Source organism: Carassius gibelio, chromosome B6, assembly GCF_023724105.1.
Source record: "Carassius gibelio isolate Cgi1373 ecotype wild population from Czech Republic chromosome B6, carGib1.2-hapl.c, whole genome shotgun sequence".
Taxonomy (NCBI): Eukaryota; Metazoa; Chordata; class Actinopteri; order Cypriniformes; family Cyprinidae; genus Carassius; species Carassius gibelio.
This window is the reverse complement of record NC_068401.1, coordinates 21,055,471-21,075,531: the sequence shown is the minus strand read 5'-3', so window position 1 is coordinate 21,075,531 and position 20,061 is coordinate 21,055,471. Positions and strand designations below refer to the sequence as shown.

Below are 20,061 nucleotides of genomic sequence, written 5' to 3'. Positions count from 1 at the left end.
CATTTTCGACTCCTGTCTACATTCCAAACATTGCATGGGAGATTTTGTGATTCACTTTACGCGGAAAACAACAAACGTGTTGTAGTTTACGACAGGGGGCGGTAGTGCGCTGTAATTCATTCTCACTCACAGGAGCAAAAGGACAGGAGGAGAAGAAAACACAATGCTAAACAAAACAAAAAATTTAAATGGGCTCGGAGGATGGAGTCTTTAAATGCAAGTAAAAGCAGTTTTACAGCAAAATGTATAGGTTTATGAGTACCCCCTTTTTTTAACCTTCCTCACTTCCCAAAACATACCTCTGCAACAGTAACGGCATGCAGATATCATACAACAATATCGTGAATTTGTCAATGTATGTAATTTATTCTATTTTTAAGTGGTGGTCAAAGGCAAATATGTTTACCAGTCGTCTCTGTGCATTTAGGGACTGATGCCAACACGGCAGATCTGATTGTATGGAGAGTCAGTAACAACAGTCTGTTTACAGGCAGGAGAAATGTAGCCATCAAAGCCTTTGAGTGAGTAAATCCAGTCTTGACTTTACTGAGTGCTGTTGTGCCTTGTCATGTACATGTGTATATTTGATGCTGTTGCTCTGTCAATCGACAGGCTGTATATGAAGGAGAAACACCTGGTGGGGAAAGTGACGCCTGCATGGGTTTGAAAGAAGTGGGAGAATCTAAAACAGAAGTATAAGGTGATGTCATGCAATTATTTAGCTTGTTTGCAAGTCACATGTCTGCAGAAATCCATCGATACAGTATAAATAATGCATTTCTTTGCTTAAAGATAAACAGTCAAACATAAATTATGGGACTTTTTGTCAGGATCTATTCGTTTATTCAAATATACATTTCTGTGTTATTGAACTGTGAATAAAAAATCATTTTTATGTTTTTTAGAGGCATTAAGTCAAAGATGCTAAAATGTTTGCCAAGTCATGTGCTGCAACCTACATGCAGACATACATTTATCAAATAAATAATTAGTGTTGCTACTAACGATTATTTTGATAATGGATAATAATAATGAATAATAATTCCACACTATTATGCTCAGTGTCCTACAAACAGATGTGCCAACTGAATGCTATAAAAATACAGTGCTTAATAATTTATAAGACCACCTTTCATAATAGAGAAAATACAAATATTTTATTGATTAGTTGTAGCCCTATAAATAATGCAATTAATAAATTATTGTATAAAATATTTATGTATTTATAAAACTGTATATATATATATATATATATATATATATATATATATATATATATATATATATATATATGAACATGATATAGATGTTGAATTATGCTGAAGAATCAACAACAACATAATCATGGATCTATTTTAAATATATTTGAATGTATTTAATTATTTATAGTATTTATAATGTTTAATTACTTTTTTCCCCTCTTATGCTTCATATTGGCAGGTGCTGTGAATTTTTCTTTCTTCACACAATTATTTGGCATCAATAATATCTTGAAAAGTTTTTGAAACCATAAACATTAATATAAAGAGTACATTTCTAAGAACTTGGTTGACAATTTAAACTAGGTTTTAATTATTTTAATTCACAACATTGACCTATAATCATTTTCTTATTTAATAATATACTGCAGGACCTCAAAAGCCTCAGTATAGTTGGGGAAACCCATCAGTTGCAACCTGGAAGTTTGCATTATGCAATCATGGATGGAGCACTGAGTAGCGAGACCCCCCTCAACCATTTCATCACGCCTGTCCAAGTGTCCTCATCTGCTAGAGAAGAAAGGCTTTTTAAGCTCCTCGAGACATTTATGGCAAATAAGTAAAACGGTAACTGATAGATTCCAAGAATTGCTCATTTTCTACAAATAAACTCTTCTGCGTTGTCATCATGTGTCTAGTTCTTTTGTATTAGTATTAGATTAGTCTTTCACAAATGCAACAAATACAAATAATTAGGGAACCATGCTCATTATAATAAACCAAAAAGCCCAAACCAACATGACGGGATTAAATAATTTATTATTGAACAAATTCAATAGATAGCAACACATTAGACATAAATGAATACAGCACACACAGAAACATACAATACCTGCTGAGCTTTTACATTCTAAATACAGTACAAGGGTGTGAGACTTACAATTAATACTCTAGTGACTATTTTAACCCAAAATGTTATGTAGAAGAATTCTGGAAAAAAAAAACTGATAACAGTATAGTGTATTTTAGAGTCAGTTTAACCATTAGTTGAATTACGGTCAGGATATCAATCAGGTTAACAGCCGGGAAGATACTTAGAATATTTCTATTTAAATATATATATATATCTCTATGTATTTCAATATGTAATTTCAGTTTTTTTTCTTATTTTGTTCCCACTGAAAATTTGGCAGGTGCTTTGTATTTGTCTTTGCAAACAAATATTTGGCAACAATATTATACAAGCATCTTCATATTTCTGAAAATAAAGAATTTATAATATTTATTCTAAATATCTATTTTTATATAATCCTCTAAAATAATTCTTTAACAGATGACAAATATTTAGAATACATCTATATAATGAGTTTTTGTAGTTAGAATTTTCACAAAATGCTATCTTAATTGATTTAAAATTACATACTTTATCTCACTAAAGACCGAATGGTACATTAACGTTATTTACCTTCATTAGTGTGTAGAATTATGCACAGTGCTTCATAAACGTGTCTTATTAATTGCAAAGGATGTCCCATGATAGCTTAAATTGACAAAATTAAAGTTATTCAAGGAATCTGATCCCAGGATTTCTTTTTTCCACTTCCTGTTAAACTAGCACAGTATCCTGAAGCTGGACATTCTCACACGTGAGACTCGTCCAGATCCAGGTCAACAGGGGACAGGGGGAGCGGAGAGAGAGCGTGGGGGGTGAGCAGCGAGGTCAGGAGTGGGTTCTCCGTGCCACGGTCCTCTCCTACACTAGGGGAGGTGTCCGTGTTTTCCAGAAGCCCCGTGGTCTCTTCGTCCTCGGGGCTTTCTCTGATCTGGGTTGGGGCCAGTCGGGACGGTGTACTCAGGATGGGGAGGGGAGGAGGAAGAGGGGAGCAGGCTCTAGAAGTGGAGCTAGAGGCAGCAGAGGGGGTTGGAGAAAGACTGCTCCGTACACTCCCCTGATCTTTCCTGTCTTTATTCTCATACTGAGAGGAGTAAATAAAGCAAGTGTCAGATTCAGAGGTATAAATGGCTACATTCAAATTTAAAGACACTCACGCATTGCATCCAAACATACATTATATAAATGTTCATATTCAGTTAACAGGGACATTCTCAGAATTTCCATAATGTTCCGGTAAAGTTCTCTCAAAGTTATTTTTAATACCTTTAATAGAAAATATGTTCAAAGTTATGTGGGCTTGAACTGTTAGCACAAAAACATTATCTATACATTGTTTGTGGAATATTTATCTGAAACGTTTTAATTGTTTCAGAATTTTTCAAATGTAACATTCCCATAATGTTTGCAAAATTATAAAATAGAATGTCTCCTTAATGATACGTAAAACATTTCCAAAACAAATTGAACATTCAGAAATAACATTTCTGTTTCATTATTTAAAGGTGGATGATATCAAAATGCTCTTACAACATATTTTCATTAGCTGCATATAAACCTAAGCATGCGTTTTAGAAATGACTCTGCAAGCTTTCATTCAAACAGTGTCCTCTTATGACTGACAGAGGGTAAAATCAGACCTGTGGCCACGCTGGTTTGTGCTGGGCTGTTTTGATGCTAGGTGATGAGGACTCTGAAGGAGCATGGCTCAGCTTCCCGCCCTCTGTGACCCCTGGTAAGCCGCTGCTGGGGCTTGGAGTGGCAGTGGGAGATCTGGCAGCCGGTTCCTGCTGGGTCTCAGTGAAAGTGACGGACCTCTTTTGGTCACCATGAGCTGAAGAAAAGATGATAGATTCATTAGACTCTAGAAATTCATTTGTATACACCAGTGGTTTTCAACCTGTGGGCCGCCAATTATTTTCTGTTCATTTCCAGTCCATTCTAGGGCTGTGCGATTAAAAGAAAACGTCCTAAAATCACGATTTGAGCGTGCGCATATGCCTAACTCCAGGTTCACACACTGTCTGTGATGCGCCTTTTTTCTGAGCCAATGTTGACTGATCAGAGCGTTCTCACTGCGGTAAAAGGCTAGAAATAAAAACGTGCGAAAATAATTCATGTCTAACACATGAGCATAGAGTGAATTTGTTAGTGAACAGGATGCAGTTTAAGTGAGAGGAGACACGTTTTAAGTGTGCACACTCTCTCCTCGCAAAGCAGCGTGTATCTGAGCAAGCACGACCGGTTTTGTGACAGAGCAAAGGAAATCTGCTGCGAACAGAGAGATTCGCACTCATGCATTATTTTAATGTGCTTTCGCGTTATATTTATGCGCTCTCACTGCTGACCGCATACACACACTGCAAACACCTGAGGCACCGCTACAATTAATGAGCTCTATGAACAATGCATGGCAAAAAAGAAAAAAAAGTCCCTGTATTTCTATACATTTTTTTACATCTTCACTATAGTGATAATTTTGACTTATGTCTGTTCTAGAGATGTTACAACTTTTTGATAAAGCTCTGATTGGTTTTCTTTTGGAAATATGTTTCAAATTAATCCTGAATGCATTTATGACTGTAAAAGCACAATTGCAAAATTGAATAAAAAAAATCGCGATAGTTTTTTTTTGTTTTTTTTTTTGTCCATATCGCACAGCCCTAGTTTATTCAATAAATATAGTTTAAAATCTAGCTTCTGAGTACTAAGTTATTAACCCAACAATAGTGGGGTCAGTTAATTTTTTTGAAGTGGGCCGCGCAAACATATGTGTTTGGTTGTGTGGGCCGCGAGTTGAAAAAGGTTGGGAACCACTGGTATACACTATTACTTCATGCAGTTTCCAGGGAATCAAATTCATAAGATCGTTTTTTTTAGCACTATGCACTATAAGACACTCTATCTGGTTCTTATAGTGGTCATCTGAGTGGAGGTACTTATATCAAAACCATATCAAAACCTATCAAATTTGGATAATCCTGGGCCTTTAATGTTATTTCCAAACTATATGCCATTTGCTGGGAAGTCTTTGTTGGTTTTGATAAAATAATGATAAAATATTGATGTCTGAAAATTACTATTCAGTGAATTTAAGCAATGTAAAATTAATATTTCATAGATTGCTTATAGAAAAACCAAGTTGAAAATGTATTAAAAATTATATATTATGTATTTTAGGTATTTCTTTGAATGTATTATGCACACCAAAATAGCTTAAAATAATATAATAATTAAATTAAGTTAAAAAGTCAAATTTTATTTGACTAATTATGTATTTAGAGTGGATACTGGGAATTTTTATATATGTATTCTGCTGTATAATTATTAAAATCTCACATTTTTGATATAACAATGGTTTTACAATTATAAATTATGAAATTATAAAGGTATTTATATTATTATTCAAAATAAATGTAATTTATTTGTGTATATTCCATGAATATATTTATTATTTATTATACTCGGCATTTAATCTGCTGACTAAAATGCAAAAATAAAATGTTTGTCTTTAGAGACTGTGATGAAGATTGTGTTGTGTACATTAACCAATAATGATACACATAGATTATATTATATTACATTATATTATTATATTATCCATGCTATAGACATATACACATAATCATTTTCTTTTTTAATGTAATTACACAAACGACAATTACTCTTAGGCTGAATGCTCCTGCGGGTTGTTGAGAGTCTGGCTCCCTGACGTCCACGAGACTCGTCCTGTACCCTCTGTATAGACAGCAGGGGCCGCCGTAGCTACAAGACACAGTGCCTTAATTTTATGCCTTGACATAATATACTGAGTGCAAAAAATAAGACTGTGTTCTGAGCACTTACCTGCCTAAGTCCTCTTTTACGACCGAGAGGTGGCTGGATTAGCAGATTCTGCTGTCCTGGTTCACTCTGGACGCTGGCAACCCTGCAGAATAAAACCAAAGGACACACACACAAACAGAGCTGATGAGCTCGAACTGCCCCGAAGAGCAAAACACAATCCCTGTTAAATCCTCCTGATTAATTGGAGAGTTAAAAGGAAATGTGTCCCATCCACAAATCCCCATTAGTCCACAGCCCTCCACCAATCAAACACAGGGACAGGGATGAATCAAGAAAGCATGAATCGCAGGACAGAATCTGCAATGTCATCCACAAAAAACAAAGGGGAATAGTGAAGCTGGTATAGCAGTGTGAGCAAGAGGATGTGAACATCCAATATAAAACTAAGCCATTTTTCTACAAGAATTTGTCAGATTCATCTGATGTCAGGTCAGAAAAACTAAATTTCTCTAATTTCTACTTGTCTATTTTACACCTGCTAGACCATACTCCCCAGCCCCACAGATTGGCCCCCAGAGAGGAACTCCAATTTGAGCAGCAAAAAGCCTGAAACATGAGTGGACACCATGACACCATGAGGCTCACTGGAAATGACATGAGTACCACAAAGTGATAAAACGTAGACAGGCATCATTGTCCCTAGCCAAGAGAGAAAGAAAGAAAGAAATAGTGACTTGGAGTGGATGAGAAGAGAAAGAGAAAGAGAAAAGAGAGAGAGAGAGATCCTAGTGAGGAATTAAGTTGGATGTGATGAACAGGGAAGGCAGGCCCAGCCCTGGCACACAGACGGTGAGACACTTCACACACAGGGCCGTGACACTGTACCTAGACAGGTTACCCTCCTCCAGAAGCCCCTGGGATTCATCTAGCACATTGGGTTCACTGTAGAGTTGGGCAGGGAACAAGATTAGGGGAATAATAAAAGAGACATGCAACCCCCCAGCTGTAGGTCAGCCCTCTCTTAAAGGGAAAGATATGCTAAGGCTGGATAAATAAGGTTGTTATAGACAGTTTTCGGTCTGAATGAGCTTTAGTTGTGAAGAGGGGTGTCTGTTTACCTGTGACTGGGCAGCATGGTGCTCATGCCTGGCTCAGGCTGAGTGGCAGCCGACCCTGTGGCGTGACTGGAGAAACGCCGCTGGGAAATGAGCCTGGGGAGGAAAGCTTCGTGCTCACTTACCACGCTGGGGACGCTGATGGAGTCGTCTGAAAGCGACAGAGTAAACATTAATATGGATCATTCAACAACAACATTAGCAGGTGCTTAAAAGGACAATACCTCAGCAATAAAACCCATCAATTTTAATAATAAACTTACCATGCTGCTTGAAATAATTGTTAAAACCTCTAGATTTTACCTCTAGATAACGCAGGCTGATAGGTCCTTTACATGCACTCTTAGCAATAATATTATTTAATATATGCCACGAGCTGATTCTGCAGCCAATAAGATTGCTTGCTCAACATTTAAATTGCTTGCTAAACATCTGGTTTAGAATTTGCTGCTAGCTGGTCCTGCAGTGTACTCAGTTGCTCTGAAACCCTCCAACTCCCCCAGCTCCACTTGTCTAGATCTGCTACAAAATGTTATGTGCATTAATGCATTCATATATGTCACATAAGCCCCTTTCACACAGCAAGTTTGACCCGTAAAATTGCCGGGTCGCCTTCTGTGTGAAAGCAAACATGTCCCGGGATTGATCCCGGGTCGGGGACCTAGTAACATTGCCGGGTTAAGTCCCGGAACGAGCGCTGACTGAACAAAAGCCAGAACTAATGCTGTAAAGGGTATGTCATAGTGATGACGCACGTTATTGTGCAACTTTTTTACCAGGTGTTTTGAAGGAAGATCAACGTTCATGATGAAAAAAAAATGTGCAAACTGTAATGAAGCAAAGATAAGTTAGTTCCTCAGTCCTCACTTTCGGCGCTGAAGCTGAGATCGTTCGCCAGCTTAAGTTAAAGTTAATGTGCCTAGCGTTTTCCACTTGTCACGTGTCTTTACGGGTTGTGTGTGAACGCACGCACATATTCCGGGTAATCACTGGCAGTGAGAATCTAGCAACCCCAGAACAACTGCCAGGACACATTACCTGTGTATTTTCCGGTATAGCAGTGTGAAAGGGGCTATATATATTCATGAACAAATTGTTCTTTTAAGTCAGATCTTTTAAATAAACAGGTTTATGAAGAAAGTGATGAGGGCGAGTATATAATGAGAGAAATTCATTGTTTTGAGAGGAACTGAATAAGATGAATCACACACTTTCCTCCTCCTCCTCATCGGTACGACTGAGTGTGTCCTGTGAGGGCTGGCGTGAGGGTTGGCTCTCCTGCTCCCAGACAGTTCCTGTACCGGTGTTGGAGCGGGACATGGTGGCCAGACTCAACCTGTATGCAGAGGTGGACGTGCCAACAGTACTGATGGAAGTCTTTCCTTGGTATGCTGAAAAACAGGGAGAAATAAAGTCAAAGTCCCTTTCAAGGAAAGTCTGTTCAGTCGGCGGCCATATTTCAAACACTACCCAGCAGCTCATACAAGACCAAGGCCTATCTAAATAAATGGGGGAATCCTGAAATCTCAAAAACTGCTCACTGAACTCACAATCAAATTACACATTTCAAATCAGCGACACAATCTGAAATGAACTGCCCCATTAATGTTGATTAAAAAAAGCTTTTCTTTTTTTTTCAGGCTAGACCAGGCAATGTGCATGCGCAGTTATATATGCATAATGCACTTATGATTGTGCATGCTCTAGCCTTAGGTTTCTATGGGAATTGTATTTCTATAGTCTTTGATAAAGTACAGTTGTAACCCTAGGTCAAAATCACAAAATCACAAAACTTGAATACCTGTTTTCTTATTGTAAATCAAATGAGCCAGATTACAGAGACATTTTTTGTTTGTAATGGCTCTTGGTGCCTTTGCCCCAGTCTTTTGAGTAGTTATGCTGACTGGATTAGGACTGGTGCTTTGTCTCGATTTCTAAGCACTGCCCCCTAATTGTATATAAACTACAATGATGCCCAAGAGTCTCCTGGCCTTCACTTCTGAGATTCCAACAAAAGTTAGGTTAACTTTTTTTTTCTAGGTAATATACAGATTAAGCCAGTTCTCACCAGAGCCACTATGCACAGCCTCTTTCAGGATCTTGAGCTCGTTGCTGAACTCAGCAAACAGAGAGCTCTTACAGAGGGACCGTGGGATGAAACGACGCTCAAGTTGCTCTGCAATATGGTGACGGGCCGTGATCTCCTCCTGAGACTCAGCTGGTTGGGTCAACAGCTGAAAGTAGAGACATGAAGACTTTTTCATGAATATCAATCTTGCAGAAGTATACAGAAAACAGGACCATGGATAGAAACGATTGAGCAACTGATATATAACCAAGACTGATAAATTGGACGATATTCGGAATTGTGACGACTGATTAATGTTGTGTGATAGACCATCTTTGCACAGGAAACAAACGGTGTGAACTGATAGTGGTTAAAAAAACTCACTTGATTGCATCATTGTTTGCTAATTGCAAATTGTGACAATTTTCCAGTTGTCAGTTTCTATTTCACGGTGACTTTAAATTATAAATGTAATGTAATTTTAGTCTAGCAGCAATACATGTGTTATTTACTAACTTAAAGTAAATGTGTGATATCATATACATATCAGGAATTGGCTATTAAAAATCCATATCGGTCAACCACTAATAGAGAGTTCAGAAAGCTAGTACATATCCTCAAAATCCGCTCACCTTGCATTGTATAAAGGGACGCAATAGAATGAAGATTGGAATTCTGGTGCGCACTATGAAGTCAATAAAATCCCAGAAAGCCAGACCACCGACTTTCCGCAGGGCCATTTCCTTGACCTGCAGACTCAGCTTGTACCACTGATTACCCAACTGTCGCTCAAAGCAGACTAAGACCACCTTCAGAGCTGGAAAGAGCAGAATAATAGGAAAAAAATTATAAAATTTGCAGACATCTTAAAAAGAAACAATTCTTATATCACACCATCCAACTGTCTCCAGGGCTCTTTTACCAAGATAAGCTGCTTGGCTGGTGGACTCAGCCAGTCCCTCTCTACGCAGGTCTTTCCCAGTGTCCCCTGGGGTGGAGCAGTGGGCAGGGGATGCATCCAGAACAAAGTTCTTACTGCGGGAAGTGCTGATAATGCGCGGGGGTAACAGGATGTTAATGACTGTCTGCAAAAGTAGAAATACCTCTGGCTGCTCCAGATGAGGGCTGTCTGTAAAGGAAAAACACAAATAAACATTGTAAATAACATCCAAATGCATTATGACTCCTGTTTGTTCTATAAGGCAGACCTTTACTCCCTGAGCCCACAGTCAATACAAATGGAATCAAGAGATTTAGCAGCATCCCCTCTCGTCTCTCCTGATTGGTGAAGGGGGAGATCACATGACTGAGTGGGAAGTCATCCTTTAAAGCCTAGAATTGGATGAAGACATTAAACATATGCTCGACAAAATATATATAATGAACTGAAATGCGTATTAGAAATATCTAAAGAAAGAAAGCGATTATACCTGGATCTGCATGGCAACCAAACGCACAACTGCTGTACTGAAGGGAAGAGGAGGAGACAGGTATGGACTCAGATGCAACAAGGGAAGTCCATCTGCCACACTAGATGGCCCCACAACCCCCATCACCTAAACACATACATCTTTATGTAAAGAAAATATGCATCACACAAAGGATCTCGATGCAAAAGCGGTTTGGGACTCACCAGGTTGACACAAACGTTGATTAGAGATCGCAGGTGAGGGAGGAAGGAAATGATTGGCTGCCGATGAAGTGTCAAACAAATCCCTTCAATCAGACTGCTAGCTGCCTCCCACTCCACCTGCCGCCTGAAAAACACCACACAGAGATATTCATCTCACACACTTATAAAAGCTGGTCATCAACAAGGTTTCATACAATGTGTTTTCTGTCACTAGTCACTGAATTACAGAGCACCCAAAGTGGAATTTTCCAGAAAAAAATAAAAATCTGTTTGTGCATTAGAAAGCTAATAGATTAGATTGTGAAAAGTTTTAAATAATTCAGAAATTTTGAAAGAAGTCACTAATGCTTATCAAGAGTGGATTTATTTGATCAAAAATACAGTAAAAACAAGTAGTATTACAACCTAAAGGAATAGTAGTGTATATGCACATGTGTAAACATACTCAAACAAAAACATTTCCTTCTGTTTTTTGGAAAATATTTGTGCTTACACAAAAGTATTGGTTTGTGTATATAAAATCTGCACACACACACACACACAAATAATTTGTGAAAGCATGAGAAAACCTTTATACTAAAAACACAAAAACATTTTCCCATGCACACATAAAGGTTTTTGTGCACATACGTTTTTCTGACAATATTAGCAATTTTGCATGCACAATACAATTTTAGTTTTCCACATGCAGAAGAAACTTCAATATGTTTACAAAACCACATTTGAGAAAGTTTATTATGTGCACAAAATGTCCCAGTCATGCTAAATTTGTTCATGTGATTTTTTTTTTTCTGGAAATGTCACATTTTGTAACGAATCCCTGAAACTCACATAAATAATGCCTACATAAAATAGTGCTTTAACCAGAATACTTCATGTTTACGTTTAAGTATATTGCATAAGAGTATTGTAGACGATATTTCTCAAACATAAGCAAGCTCATAGTGTGTACACAAAAGCAAGATATAATATTTGTAGGCATAATTGCTTTACAACATTTAGTACACCATTTATTCAACTTTATTTTGAAATCATAATGAGAGAATGAAAAAAAAAAAAAAAGCACAACAAACAAAGCACAAAAGCGGCAGCTGGCCATCACATCTCAAAGATGTGATACCACTGATAAGGCCAGCAGAGCTCCACCAGAGAATACAGACACACAGATGGTGGAGGGCTAGAGATCAGCCTGAGGACATACCTGGTGCACAGAGCCTGAGGGTGAACGCACCTGAGTGTGGGCATCTTATGAATCTTGTTAAACATGCGATCCAGCCTCTTCAGAATGAGGATGAGGGCGGGACGAATTGCCTCGGCCGACCAATCGGTGATGGGTAACATTTCTGTGATGTAGCGGCGCAGTCCTCTGCTTTCCATGGTCAACGTGTCATACGGGGCCAATTTAAGTAGGGAGTGGGCGATTTCTGCCAACCTGTTAAACATGATAGAAATGTATGATATGACTTAGTTGCTCCATCTGGATGTTCTGGATGTTCAAACTAGTGTATGTAGTTTTTGTTTCACCTCATATGAGACTTGATATCCAGAAGCTCTAGAGCAGTGACTCTGGGTTCTCCTGCCACATTCTGCAGGATTTTGAGGCGAGGACCACAGTGCTTGTAAAACTCTGTGCAGATGTTAAGCAGAGACTCACGGGGGCGACGGAACTCTTCACGGGTGATACGCTCATCCAGTTCCTCCCGCAGTATACCCTGACCCTCCTCCAGCAGGTGCAGGTTATCCCTGCAAGAGAGTCAAACCAGAGAACTTTCAAACAACTACTGCGTGTTTTGTTGATATTGTACTGTTATTTGCAAATCATTTCAACATGCAAACCATATCTGTTCAGGCAGTGCAGACATTTTCTGTTATACTACTTTGCTATAACAAAGCAAGGCGTCAGCATAGTGCCAAGTGACCTTCTTATAAATAACCATATAAATGCAGAAATGACTAGCCATGTAAAAACAAAATATCTGGAAAACATAATCTGAAAAAGAAAGTTCCATATGTGCTGCTATAGTAATTGATTCTTTCTGTATGTCAACTATATTATTTCTGTTATGATGCCCCAATAAAAAAGAAAAAAAAAAACAGCAACAAGTCACAAAAACAGAAACTGATTCAATACAGTATCCGCTATTTCAACTGTAAACGGTGTCTTTAAACACTTACCTAGACTGTGAATGCTGTACTGTAACTTTTTCTTGTGTACAAACACAATAGGAAAGAACACATTATATCTGCCCTGACCTGGTGTTTGGTCCTCCAGACATGGCGTGGTTGGCTGTAGTTGCTCCCTTGTGGCCTTGATCACATCGACTCATCTGAGGTGCAGTCATAGGTCTACGAATGAAAAAAAAAAATCAAATGATGACACAATAATAAATAATAGACGACACAGGGAATATCTAGGACTCTAGGACTGTATGTAATTACAGTAAAGGCTGTGTTCTGGGACTGACCGTGTCAATGACTCCACGCTGTAGAGCAAGGCCTGCAGAGAAGTGGCCAGGGCGGCTATGGCAGCGATCTCATCCCTCGCTGCAGACGCCGACTCCAGAGTCAGTGTGTTACTCTTCATCTTCTGCAGGTAACACGGAACCAGAGCCTCAAGAACCATCAGCATCTGCAAACTGACAAGAGAAACAGAGATTTTCCATCTTGCAAACAGAATTTTCTCCAAAATACACTTGAAAGCTTTACAGAGAAAAACTAGTCATCATGTACTAAATGACTGAGGATCACACTACTTTATCACACGAGTTTAAAAGTGCCTCAAAATGTTTGATGTCCTTTGACTGGTTTGAATCATTAGCTAAAAACTAAAATCAGTCATTCTAAATAAAATCACATATTTACATCACATAATAAAAACTAAATATTGCATTTAACAGTGTAAGAAAATAAAAAATAAAAAATTATATATATATATATATATATATATATATATATATATATATATATATATATATATATATATATATATATATATATATAAATAAATAAATAAAGATTTATAAAGATTTAAGATGTCGGAGAGATAATATATAAATAATAACTGTAAAAAACTGGGAAAATTAAAAATGAGCATGCACACTTATCTAATATTGAACAATATATAGCCAGTATTAATAGGCATGTGATATCTGCTTATAAATTGTATATTACCAATATTACCTAAAGAATTTGACTGAAATCTGCAAGGTACAAACCTGCGGTAGGACTCTGGTGCATAAGCAACCACTGTGACACAGAGCTTTATGGCTTCACTGATTGAAAACGCCAGGTCCTCATTACCATAGCAAAAATCTGAAAAAGAAATTCAAAACAATGGCAACATTTCTGTTCATGTGACATGGAGCCTGAGGGTCAATCTAAGCTGTGTTTCCCCCAGGAGCTATGTGAGCTATTTTACCCAGAGAGCGGAGAGGTTTCTCAGCCTTCACCAGCTCCAGAGCATCCAGGGAATCTGCAGTCTCTCCCTCCAAAGATACCAGCAGGTCAAAAAGACACTGTGAAGACACTCCTTTCGATAAACCAGTACTAGTGCGAGTCTGTAAGAAAAATAAAAAGTCATGTCATAAATGTACTGTTTAATAGTGCTGTAATAACACTGTAATAACACCATCTATGAAGGAGAAGTGCAGTGTTCTTACAGTGAACTCTAGCAGTGGGGCCACACTAGCGAAGAGCTGCAATATGAAAGGTTTGCGGTGGAGAATATAGAACTGCCTGCAGCAGAATTCAATCCCTCGACGCAACAGTGGGTTACTCTCATAATCTGCGTATGTCTTCAGCAAGCAACAGCAGCAACACAAAACAGAATTAGCGTCATAAAAACAGAGGAGAAAAAACATTGCTAGGTGATACTGAATAAAAATAACTCTTATGTTTGTGGATAACCTGGAGCATCGTAGGAAGGATCCACTGATAGCCACTGAGGGAGAAGAGGTGGTTGAAGTGTACAGCTGTGTTGATGGCAGTGGCGCTGTATTGCCTGAGGAGGGCGCTGTCCTCGGGGTGTAGGAGCAGGGCACCATTAAACACATTCAGAAATAGCATAATCTCATCACCCCAAGGGTATTCACTGGGCATGCCCAGAAACATCTCCTCCAGCAGTTTAATCCATAGGACCTTATGTAAGGTGTCCAAACCAAAGAGCTCTTTGCCTGGGAAGGGGGAAAATATATATTGATTTACCTATTGATTATATTATTGATTATATAATATAAGGGGCGACGGGTCACAACGTATATGTGCAACTGGCTGTGTAAAATCAAGCTAAAGCAGTTTGTTTGTATGCTAGTTGAAATGTAATGATGCTTCATAATTATAATTTTATTCTGTTACTGACTTGAATCAAGCAGTAAATTCTGTAGCAACAAATGAATTCCAAACAGGTAAAAGACGTTGTTTGCTAACAGTTGTAGTTTATGGCAGTATGGCAACTGATTACAAACTTGCTGATCTTCCTCCTTTTAATGAGCAAAAAGCCTTTTCTATGACTGAATCAATTCTAATCAATTGCTGATTAATTTTTTTTTCTTTTTTTGTTAATAACCTATTTCATTTGAGTAGAAGAAATGTTGGTCACAGTTTTCGGTTCAGACTTCTTTTAAGTTAAGATTAAACTTACGTGATCGTGTGCGATTTGTCTGTGTGCAGGAATCGTTTTTGTCTTTCTTTTGTCATTCTCCAATTCAACTCAGTTATGTTATACCTGATTATTAGCTTTTTATATTGTTAGAAAGGATTACCATGAGCAAGACTTGAACTGATATCTTCACATAATATTGTAAGATGGATAAAATCATCCGAATTTGACATATACAACTTTTGGTGAACTGATACTACTTGTTAAATGGCTAGACAGTTAAATGACCAAATAGTTTTTCTCACTCACCTAGAGGCTCATTGAAGAGCGTGAACTCCGCATCAATGGCAGAGCGAGGGAATGACGGCAGTCGCAGAAGGTCTTCCTGAAGCATGGAGACGTGGGATTGTTTGTGCATAGCAGGCATACGCTGGGTAAGCGAGATGATGAACAGAACTCGACCAATCTCTTCCAACTTTCTAGAAAACACCTGCAAAAAAGTGTGGTTATTTGTGCTATATCCTCTTAACTAAACTAAGAAATTTGCTCTAATTAAAAAGTTACATAAAGTATATGAATTCAACATTGGATCCTTATTTCTAAAGCCACCTTCATATTACAAAAAGCTCTATTATGTGAGCTGAACCTAAGTTAAAGTACAAGTAAAAACAATTTCTCCCTTAATGATAAAATTCACAAAACTCACCTGTTTCTGGATGAGCTCCTGGCCCTTCTCTGGAAGCATATGAACCAGGTTAAGTTGAGGGGACACTGATCTTCTGAAAGGGTAGATGTCTCGCACATAGGTCTGATATAGAGAGGCAAACCAATTTTCAGTCAACATACAAACAATCTGGTGTAAATGTATAGTGTCTATCCTTTGAAATGTGAAGATCTGTTCAGAAACAACCATAACCCACCTTGGCATAGTGTATAAGGTTCCAACGCTTATCCATCAAAAAATAGTTGGCAGATCGAGCCTCTGGAATATTGAAGAATTCTAAACACTCCTGGTGTGAAAACATATAAGTAAAAATGAAAGCATGTTATATTGTTAAAATATAGCTAAATAATCATTTACAGCTTTAACAATGACCTTCAAAAGGGCTTCAAACTGGGTGTCTTCATGCACTGGTAACTGGGTGGGAATGTCACACTCATTCTGTCCATGAACCACCAGGGTTTTGGTTCCTAGGCACACAATTACAGGCACAGTTTAAGCATGACAAAGACCCTAGTTCATTTATTGTCTTTATGATTGTCTGTAATGCTTAAATATGAAACCTGGCATGGAGGCAGTAACCAGAAGCTTGACCTCACACTGTTCTTTCTTCATCGTCTGTTTAAGGTCTTTAAAAAACAGCCCCTCCACATAACCCACAATCTCCCACAGAAAGGTCAAAGTGGCTGATATGGCATCCATGCCCCACTCACAGGGAGTCCTTACAAAGTACATGATCAAGCCCACCTAGAAAAAAATTAGAAAAAATTTGAGATTGCACATGTCAAGTTTGATACGTAGATCCGCAGAATCCCTGTATCTCCATCCTTTACTTTAAAAAGAATAGTTCTTGATGAATGTGTGTTTAGAAAATGAAAATTATGTCATCATGTGCACACCCTGTCATTCCAAATCAATAAGACAAAACACAAATTAGGATATTTTAATGAAAATTTACAAAGATTCAGTAGTGTTATAAAGGCATCTAGTGAAGAGACATGATCCATTGTTATAATGAACATATAATGATTTATTTTTGGATTTTATTTACATTTAAACAAGGACATACACGTATACAGAGAAAACATCAGATATGATAAACCACTCGACTTATTTTGATTTATTTTATGATGCCTTTATGACTTTTTGTATTAATTTCATTCAGTGGAGGGACAGATATCCCTCAGGTTTCATAAAAATATAATTTTGTTTTGAAGACTAACCTAAGCCTTAAGGGTTTGGAATGATATGAAAGTTAGTAAAAGACAGCACAATTTTCATTCTTTGGAATTTTGGTGATTTTATAACAAATTGCCTTGCAAAGAATTAAATTAAATAAATAAATTAAAAAAATTAAAAAAATTTGCATTACATTAAATTACATTACAAAAAAAAGCTGTATTAATCTCATATAAGTTATTCATGGCACTATAAATGTTCATGGAATCCAAAATATTTATTATATGTTATTTAATAAAAAACAAAACATTTTTGGTTATTTTTGGTCGCTTTATTATTTTTAAGAGTGCTCACTATGAATGCAGTCATCACATTAGTGTTGAAAAAGCATGCTAAGGTCTCACCAGATAGTTGAAAAGAATGTGCGAGGTCTGTGCAGGCAAGTCCCCAATGTTAAGAAGCAGTTTCCTCAGCATGTACATCAGTTCATCCTGTGAACAACAACAATCACATGTGTTTCATCATATAACAGCACGTTCATCTTTTCTTCTCTAAAAAGCATGACTTATTTATTGACTTTACCTGTCTATTACTGACTGTGAGTTTCTCCAGGAAATGTCTAAGAACCAAGGCTGGATCTTCAATCAGGCAGTTCCACAGAACCTGCTGAGCAACAGCACATACTGTGGGAACACAAAACAAAGAAATAAATCATTCTGAGGGTCTAAAAGAGCAGGGGGTAAAAATGTTTGTGTTTTTTTTTTTTTTATTCTTCTTCGCCACTCACCTGCAACTCCATCCTCCCGAACTTCTCCATCTTCCATCAGGTGCACAATGGGCAACACAGCAGCACAGATGCATGGTGGGAAAACAGACTGGGGTGGCTGCAGCATGTGATGTGTTGGTGTGAGTTCTGTTGTGTTTTCATCATCTTGTAAGGTAAAACAAACCACATTTATAAAAAAAATTCAATGACGCCCTATGAATATAAGATTTTATGATTCTTTAACCTATACCTAAACATGCTCATGGTGAACAGGTCAGTAAATACATTTACATTTAATCATTTAGCAGACGCTTTTATCCAAAGCGACTTATAAATGAGAACAATAGAAGCAATCAGACCAACAAGAGAACAACAACAGTATACAAGTGCCATGACAAGTCTCAGTTAGTCTAGTACAGAACACGTAGCCAGGTTATTATTTTTTCTTTTCTTTTTTAAGAATATGATAGACAAGAAAAGAAAAGGTAAGTACTAGTATTAGTTGGTTAAGTGCTGGCGAAAAAGATGAGTCTTTAGATGTTTTTTGAAAATGAGTAAAGCCTCATCTGTTCGAATTGAGATTGCGAGGAAATTCGACCAGCTGGGCACAGTCCAGGAAAGGTCCATGAGAGTGATTTCGAACCTCTCTGGGATGGCACCACAAGCAGTGTGTGAAAATGCATAATTGTGACTGTTTCTTACCTTCAGCACTGACCACTGACCGCACTGACCACACAGAGCCCCTGCGGAAGGAGTAGTTTCTGTGGGAGTTACTGGAGGCACAAGAGGGGCTGACGGACAGACGACGTGATGTCAAGTTCATCACATCTTCTACTGACAGAGAAGAGGACACCAGATATTATATTTGTTCATGAACAGCTCAGCACTATGAACAAGTTCTGAAAACCCATGAGGTGCAAAACTGTTTTCAGGACTGATCATTAGGCTTAAAGTGAAATCAGTGTTTCAAAATCAAATCCGGACAACCTTCACTTAATGAGATCACTTAAATATATATGTATATATGAGTGTTTATATTTTTTTAATTAATGACCACTTCTCACTTTCTTTCTGACACAAGCCATTTAAGACTTACAGGGAAGTGTCATACACCCAAAAAAGAAAATACTTAATAGTAAATGTGAGTGGTTACGTATAAATGTATGAATTTCCTGCCTTTATCAAGCTAAGTAGATAACAAGATTTTTTGCCAGTTTAGTTACAATCAATGCTCTTTTGGACCAAGTTTAGAGCTACAGGAAGTAACTTACGTAACTGTTTTCATAATAAAATGAATCTGAAAAGATTAAGGAAATGACTATGATATAACCCTAACTGGTACAGCACAGAAATGACACACCTTCCTCTTCCTGCTCAGGTGGTGGACTACATGTGGGCTCATAGCAGGCCTCCTGAGCGATAGGGATGGCTGTGATGATGCTGGCCTCACGACCGAGCCTCCTCTTCTCTTCCTCCTGCTGCATGTTCTTCAGGATGTGTTCCGCCCGTTGGTGAGAGCGAGATACTGCTCGTGCTGAGAATGATTTCTGAGAGGCATAGGGAGCAGAAAAGGAAATGAATGGTGGGAAACAGGAAAATATCTTATGGAAAATTTGTGCATGATCATTTTGCCTAATGGCAGCAAAGTTTCGATGCAGTTGGCCACAAAAACCTACAAACTGATCTTCACTGATTGCATCTGGAACAGTGCCTGCATTAACAGGAACCCATGGAGGGTCAAATATAGGCACACAGGGCATTCCCAGGATAGGAGAGGGCAGTGTGAAGTTAATGCTGGGTGGAGGAATCTATGAAACAACAGCAGTATTGATATTATTTTGTTATAATGATTGAAAACAAATTAATATCAGAGTGAAATATGCATACTGCAGGTACATCGTAAAAATCGAATGGATCTACCTTAAATATCTGCTGAGCCCCCTCTTCCATCCGAGGCCACACTTGGTACCGGAATCTCCAGACAGTGTAGAATTTCAAAATGGAGTTAATTCTCTGACATGCTTCCTGATGCTGAAACTCAGCCATCATCATTTCGGTCACTCCATCCGGCACCTTCACCGCGCACAGCAGGAACAGGGCAGCTA

General features: G+C 38.0%; 1 protein-coding gene and 1 long non-coding RNA gene across 8 annotated transcripts in view; one reads left to right on the top strand and one right to left on the bottom strand.

The window, feature by feature from the left end:
* Positions 1 to 57: 57 nt before the first annotated feature.
* On the top strand, positions 58 to 1,927 carry LOC127959472 (uncharacterized). 2 transcript variants are annotated; one of them, XR_008154270.1, is made up of 4 exons: positions 58 to 355; positions 428 to 521; positions 613 to 700; positions 1,631 to 1,927. It is a non-coding gene; the product is annotated as an uncharacterized LOC127959472 (long non-coding RNA). The 2 variants fall into 2 exon arrangements; XR_008154269.1 differs by lacking the exon at positions 1,631 to 1,927 and having other exon boundaries at positions 613 to 1,192.
* Positions 1,928 to 1,998: 71 nt separating this feature from the next.
* The window catches only part of LOC127959467 (protein unc-80 homolog), a 55,343-nt gene continuing 37,280 nt past the window's right edge, over positions 1,999 to 20,061 (bottom strand). For 2 of the 6 annotated variants that reach the window (XM_052558676.1, XM_052558678.1), the window contains 33 exons: positions 19,877 to 20,058; positions 19,633 to 19,764; positions 19,317 to 19,503; positions 18,659 to 18,790; positions 17,978 to 18,121; positions 17,773 to 17,873; positions 17,595 to 17,681; positions 16,575 to 16,758; positions 16,387 to 16,481; positions 16,211 to 16,300; positions 15,997 to 16,098; positions 15,600 to 15,780; positions 14,600 to 14,865; positions 14,353 to 14,487; positions 14,112 to 14,250; positions 13,909 to 14,005; positions 13,159 to 13,329; positions 12,947 to 13,039; positions 12,218 to 12,436; positions 11,925 to 12,125; positions 10,694 to 10,817; positions 10,491 to 10,616; positions 10,269 to 10,392; positions 9,983 to 10,189; positions 9,693 to 9,877; positions 9,061 to 9,226; positions 8,204 to 8,383; positions 6,996 to 7,143; positions 6,763 to 6,819; positions 5,938 to 6,019; positions 5,757 to 5,856; positions 3,732 to 3,925; positions 1,999 to 3,175 (listed from right to left, as the gene is read on the bottom strand). In XM_052558676.1, coding sequence (XP_052414636.1) covers positions 2,840 to 3,175; positions 3,732 to 3,925; positions 5,757 to 5,856; positions 5,938 to 6,019; positions 6,763 to 6,819; positions 6,996 to 7,143; positions 8,204 to 8,383; positions 9,061 to 9,226; positions 9,693 to 9,877; positions 9,983 to 10,189; positions 10,269 to 10,392; positions 10,491 to 10,616; positions 10,694 to 10,817; positions 11,925 to 12,125; positions 12,218 to 12,436; positions 12,947 to 13,039; positions 13,159 to 13,329; positions 13,909 to 14,005; positions 14,112 to 14,250; positions 14,353 to 14,487; positions 14,600 to 14,865; positions 15,600 to 15,780; positions 15,997 to 16,098; positions 16,211 to 16,300; positions 16,387 to 16,481; positions 16,575 to 16,758; positions 17,595 to 17,681; positions 17,773 to 17,873; positions 17,978 to 18,121; positions 18,659 to 18,790; positions 19,317 to 19,503; positions 19,633 to 19,764; positions 19,877 to 20,058 — 4,967 coding nt within the window. In that variant the 3' untranslated portion in view covers positions 1,999 to 2,839. The remainder of the gene's footprint in view (positions 3,176 to 3,731; positions 3,926 to 5,756; positions 5,857 to 5,937; positions 6,020 to 6,762; positions 6,820 to 6,995; positions 7,144 to 8,203; positions 8,384 to 9,060; positions 9,227 to 9,692; positions 9,878 to 9,982; positions 10,190 to 10,268; positions 10,393 to 10,490; positions 10,617 to 10,693; positions 10,818 to 11,924; positions 12,126 to 12,217; positions 12,437 to 12,946; positions 13,040 to 13,158; positions 13,330 to 13,908; positions 14,006 to 14,111; positions 14,251 to 14,352; positions 14,488 to 14,599; positions 14,866 to 15,599; positions 15,781 to 15,996; positions 16,099 to 16,210; positions 16,301 to 16,386; positions 16,482 to 16,574; positions 16,759 to 17,594; positions 17,682 to 17,772; positions 17,874 to 17,977; positions 18,122 to 18,658; positions 18,791 to 19,316; positions 19,504 to 19,632; positions 19,765 to 19,876; positions 20,059 to 20,061) is intronic. The other 4 variants (XM_052558677.1, XM_052558681.1, XM_052558679.1 and 1 more) reach the window with 2 other exon arrangements.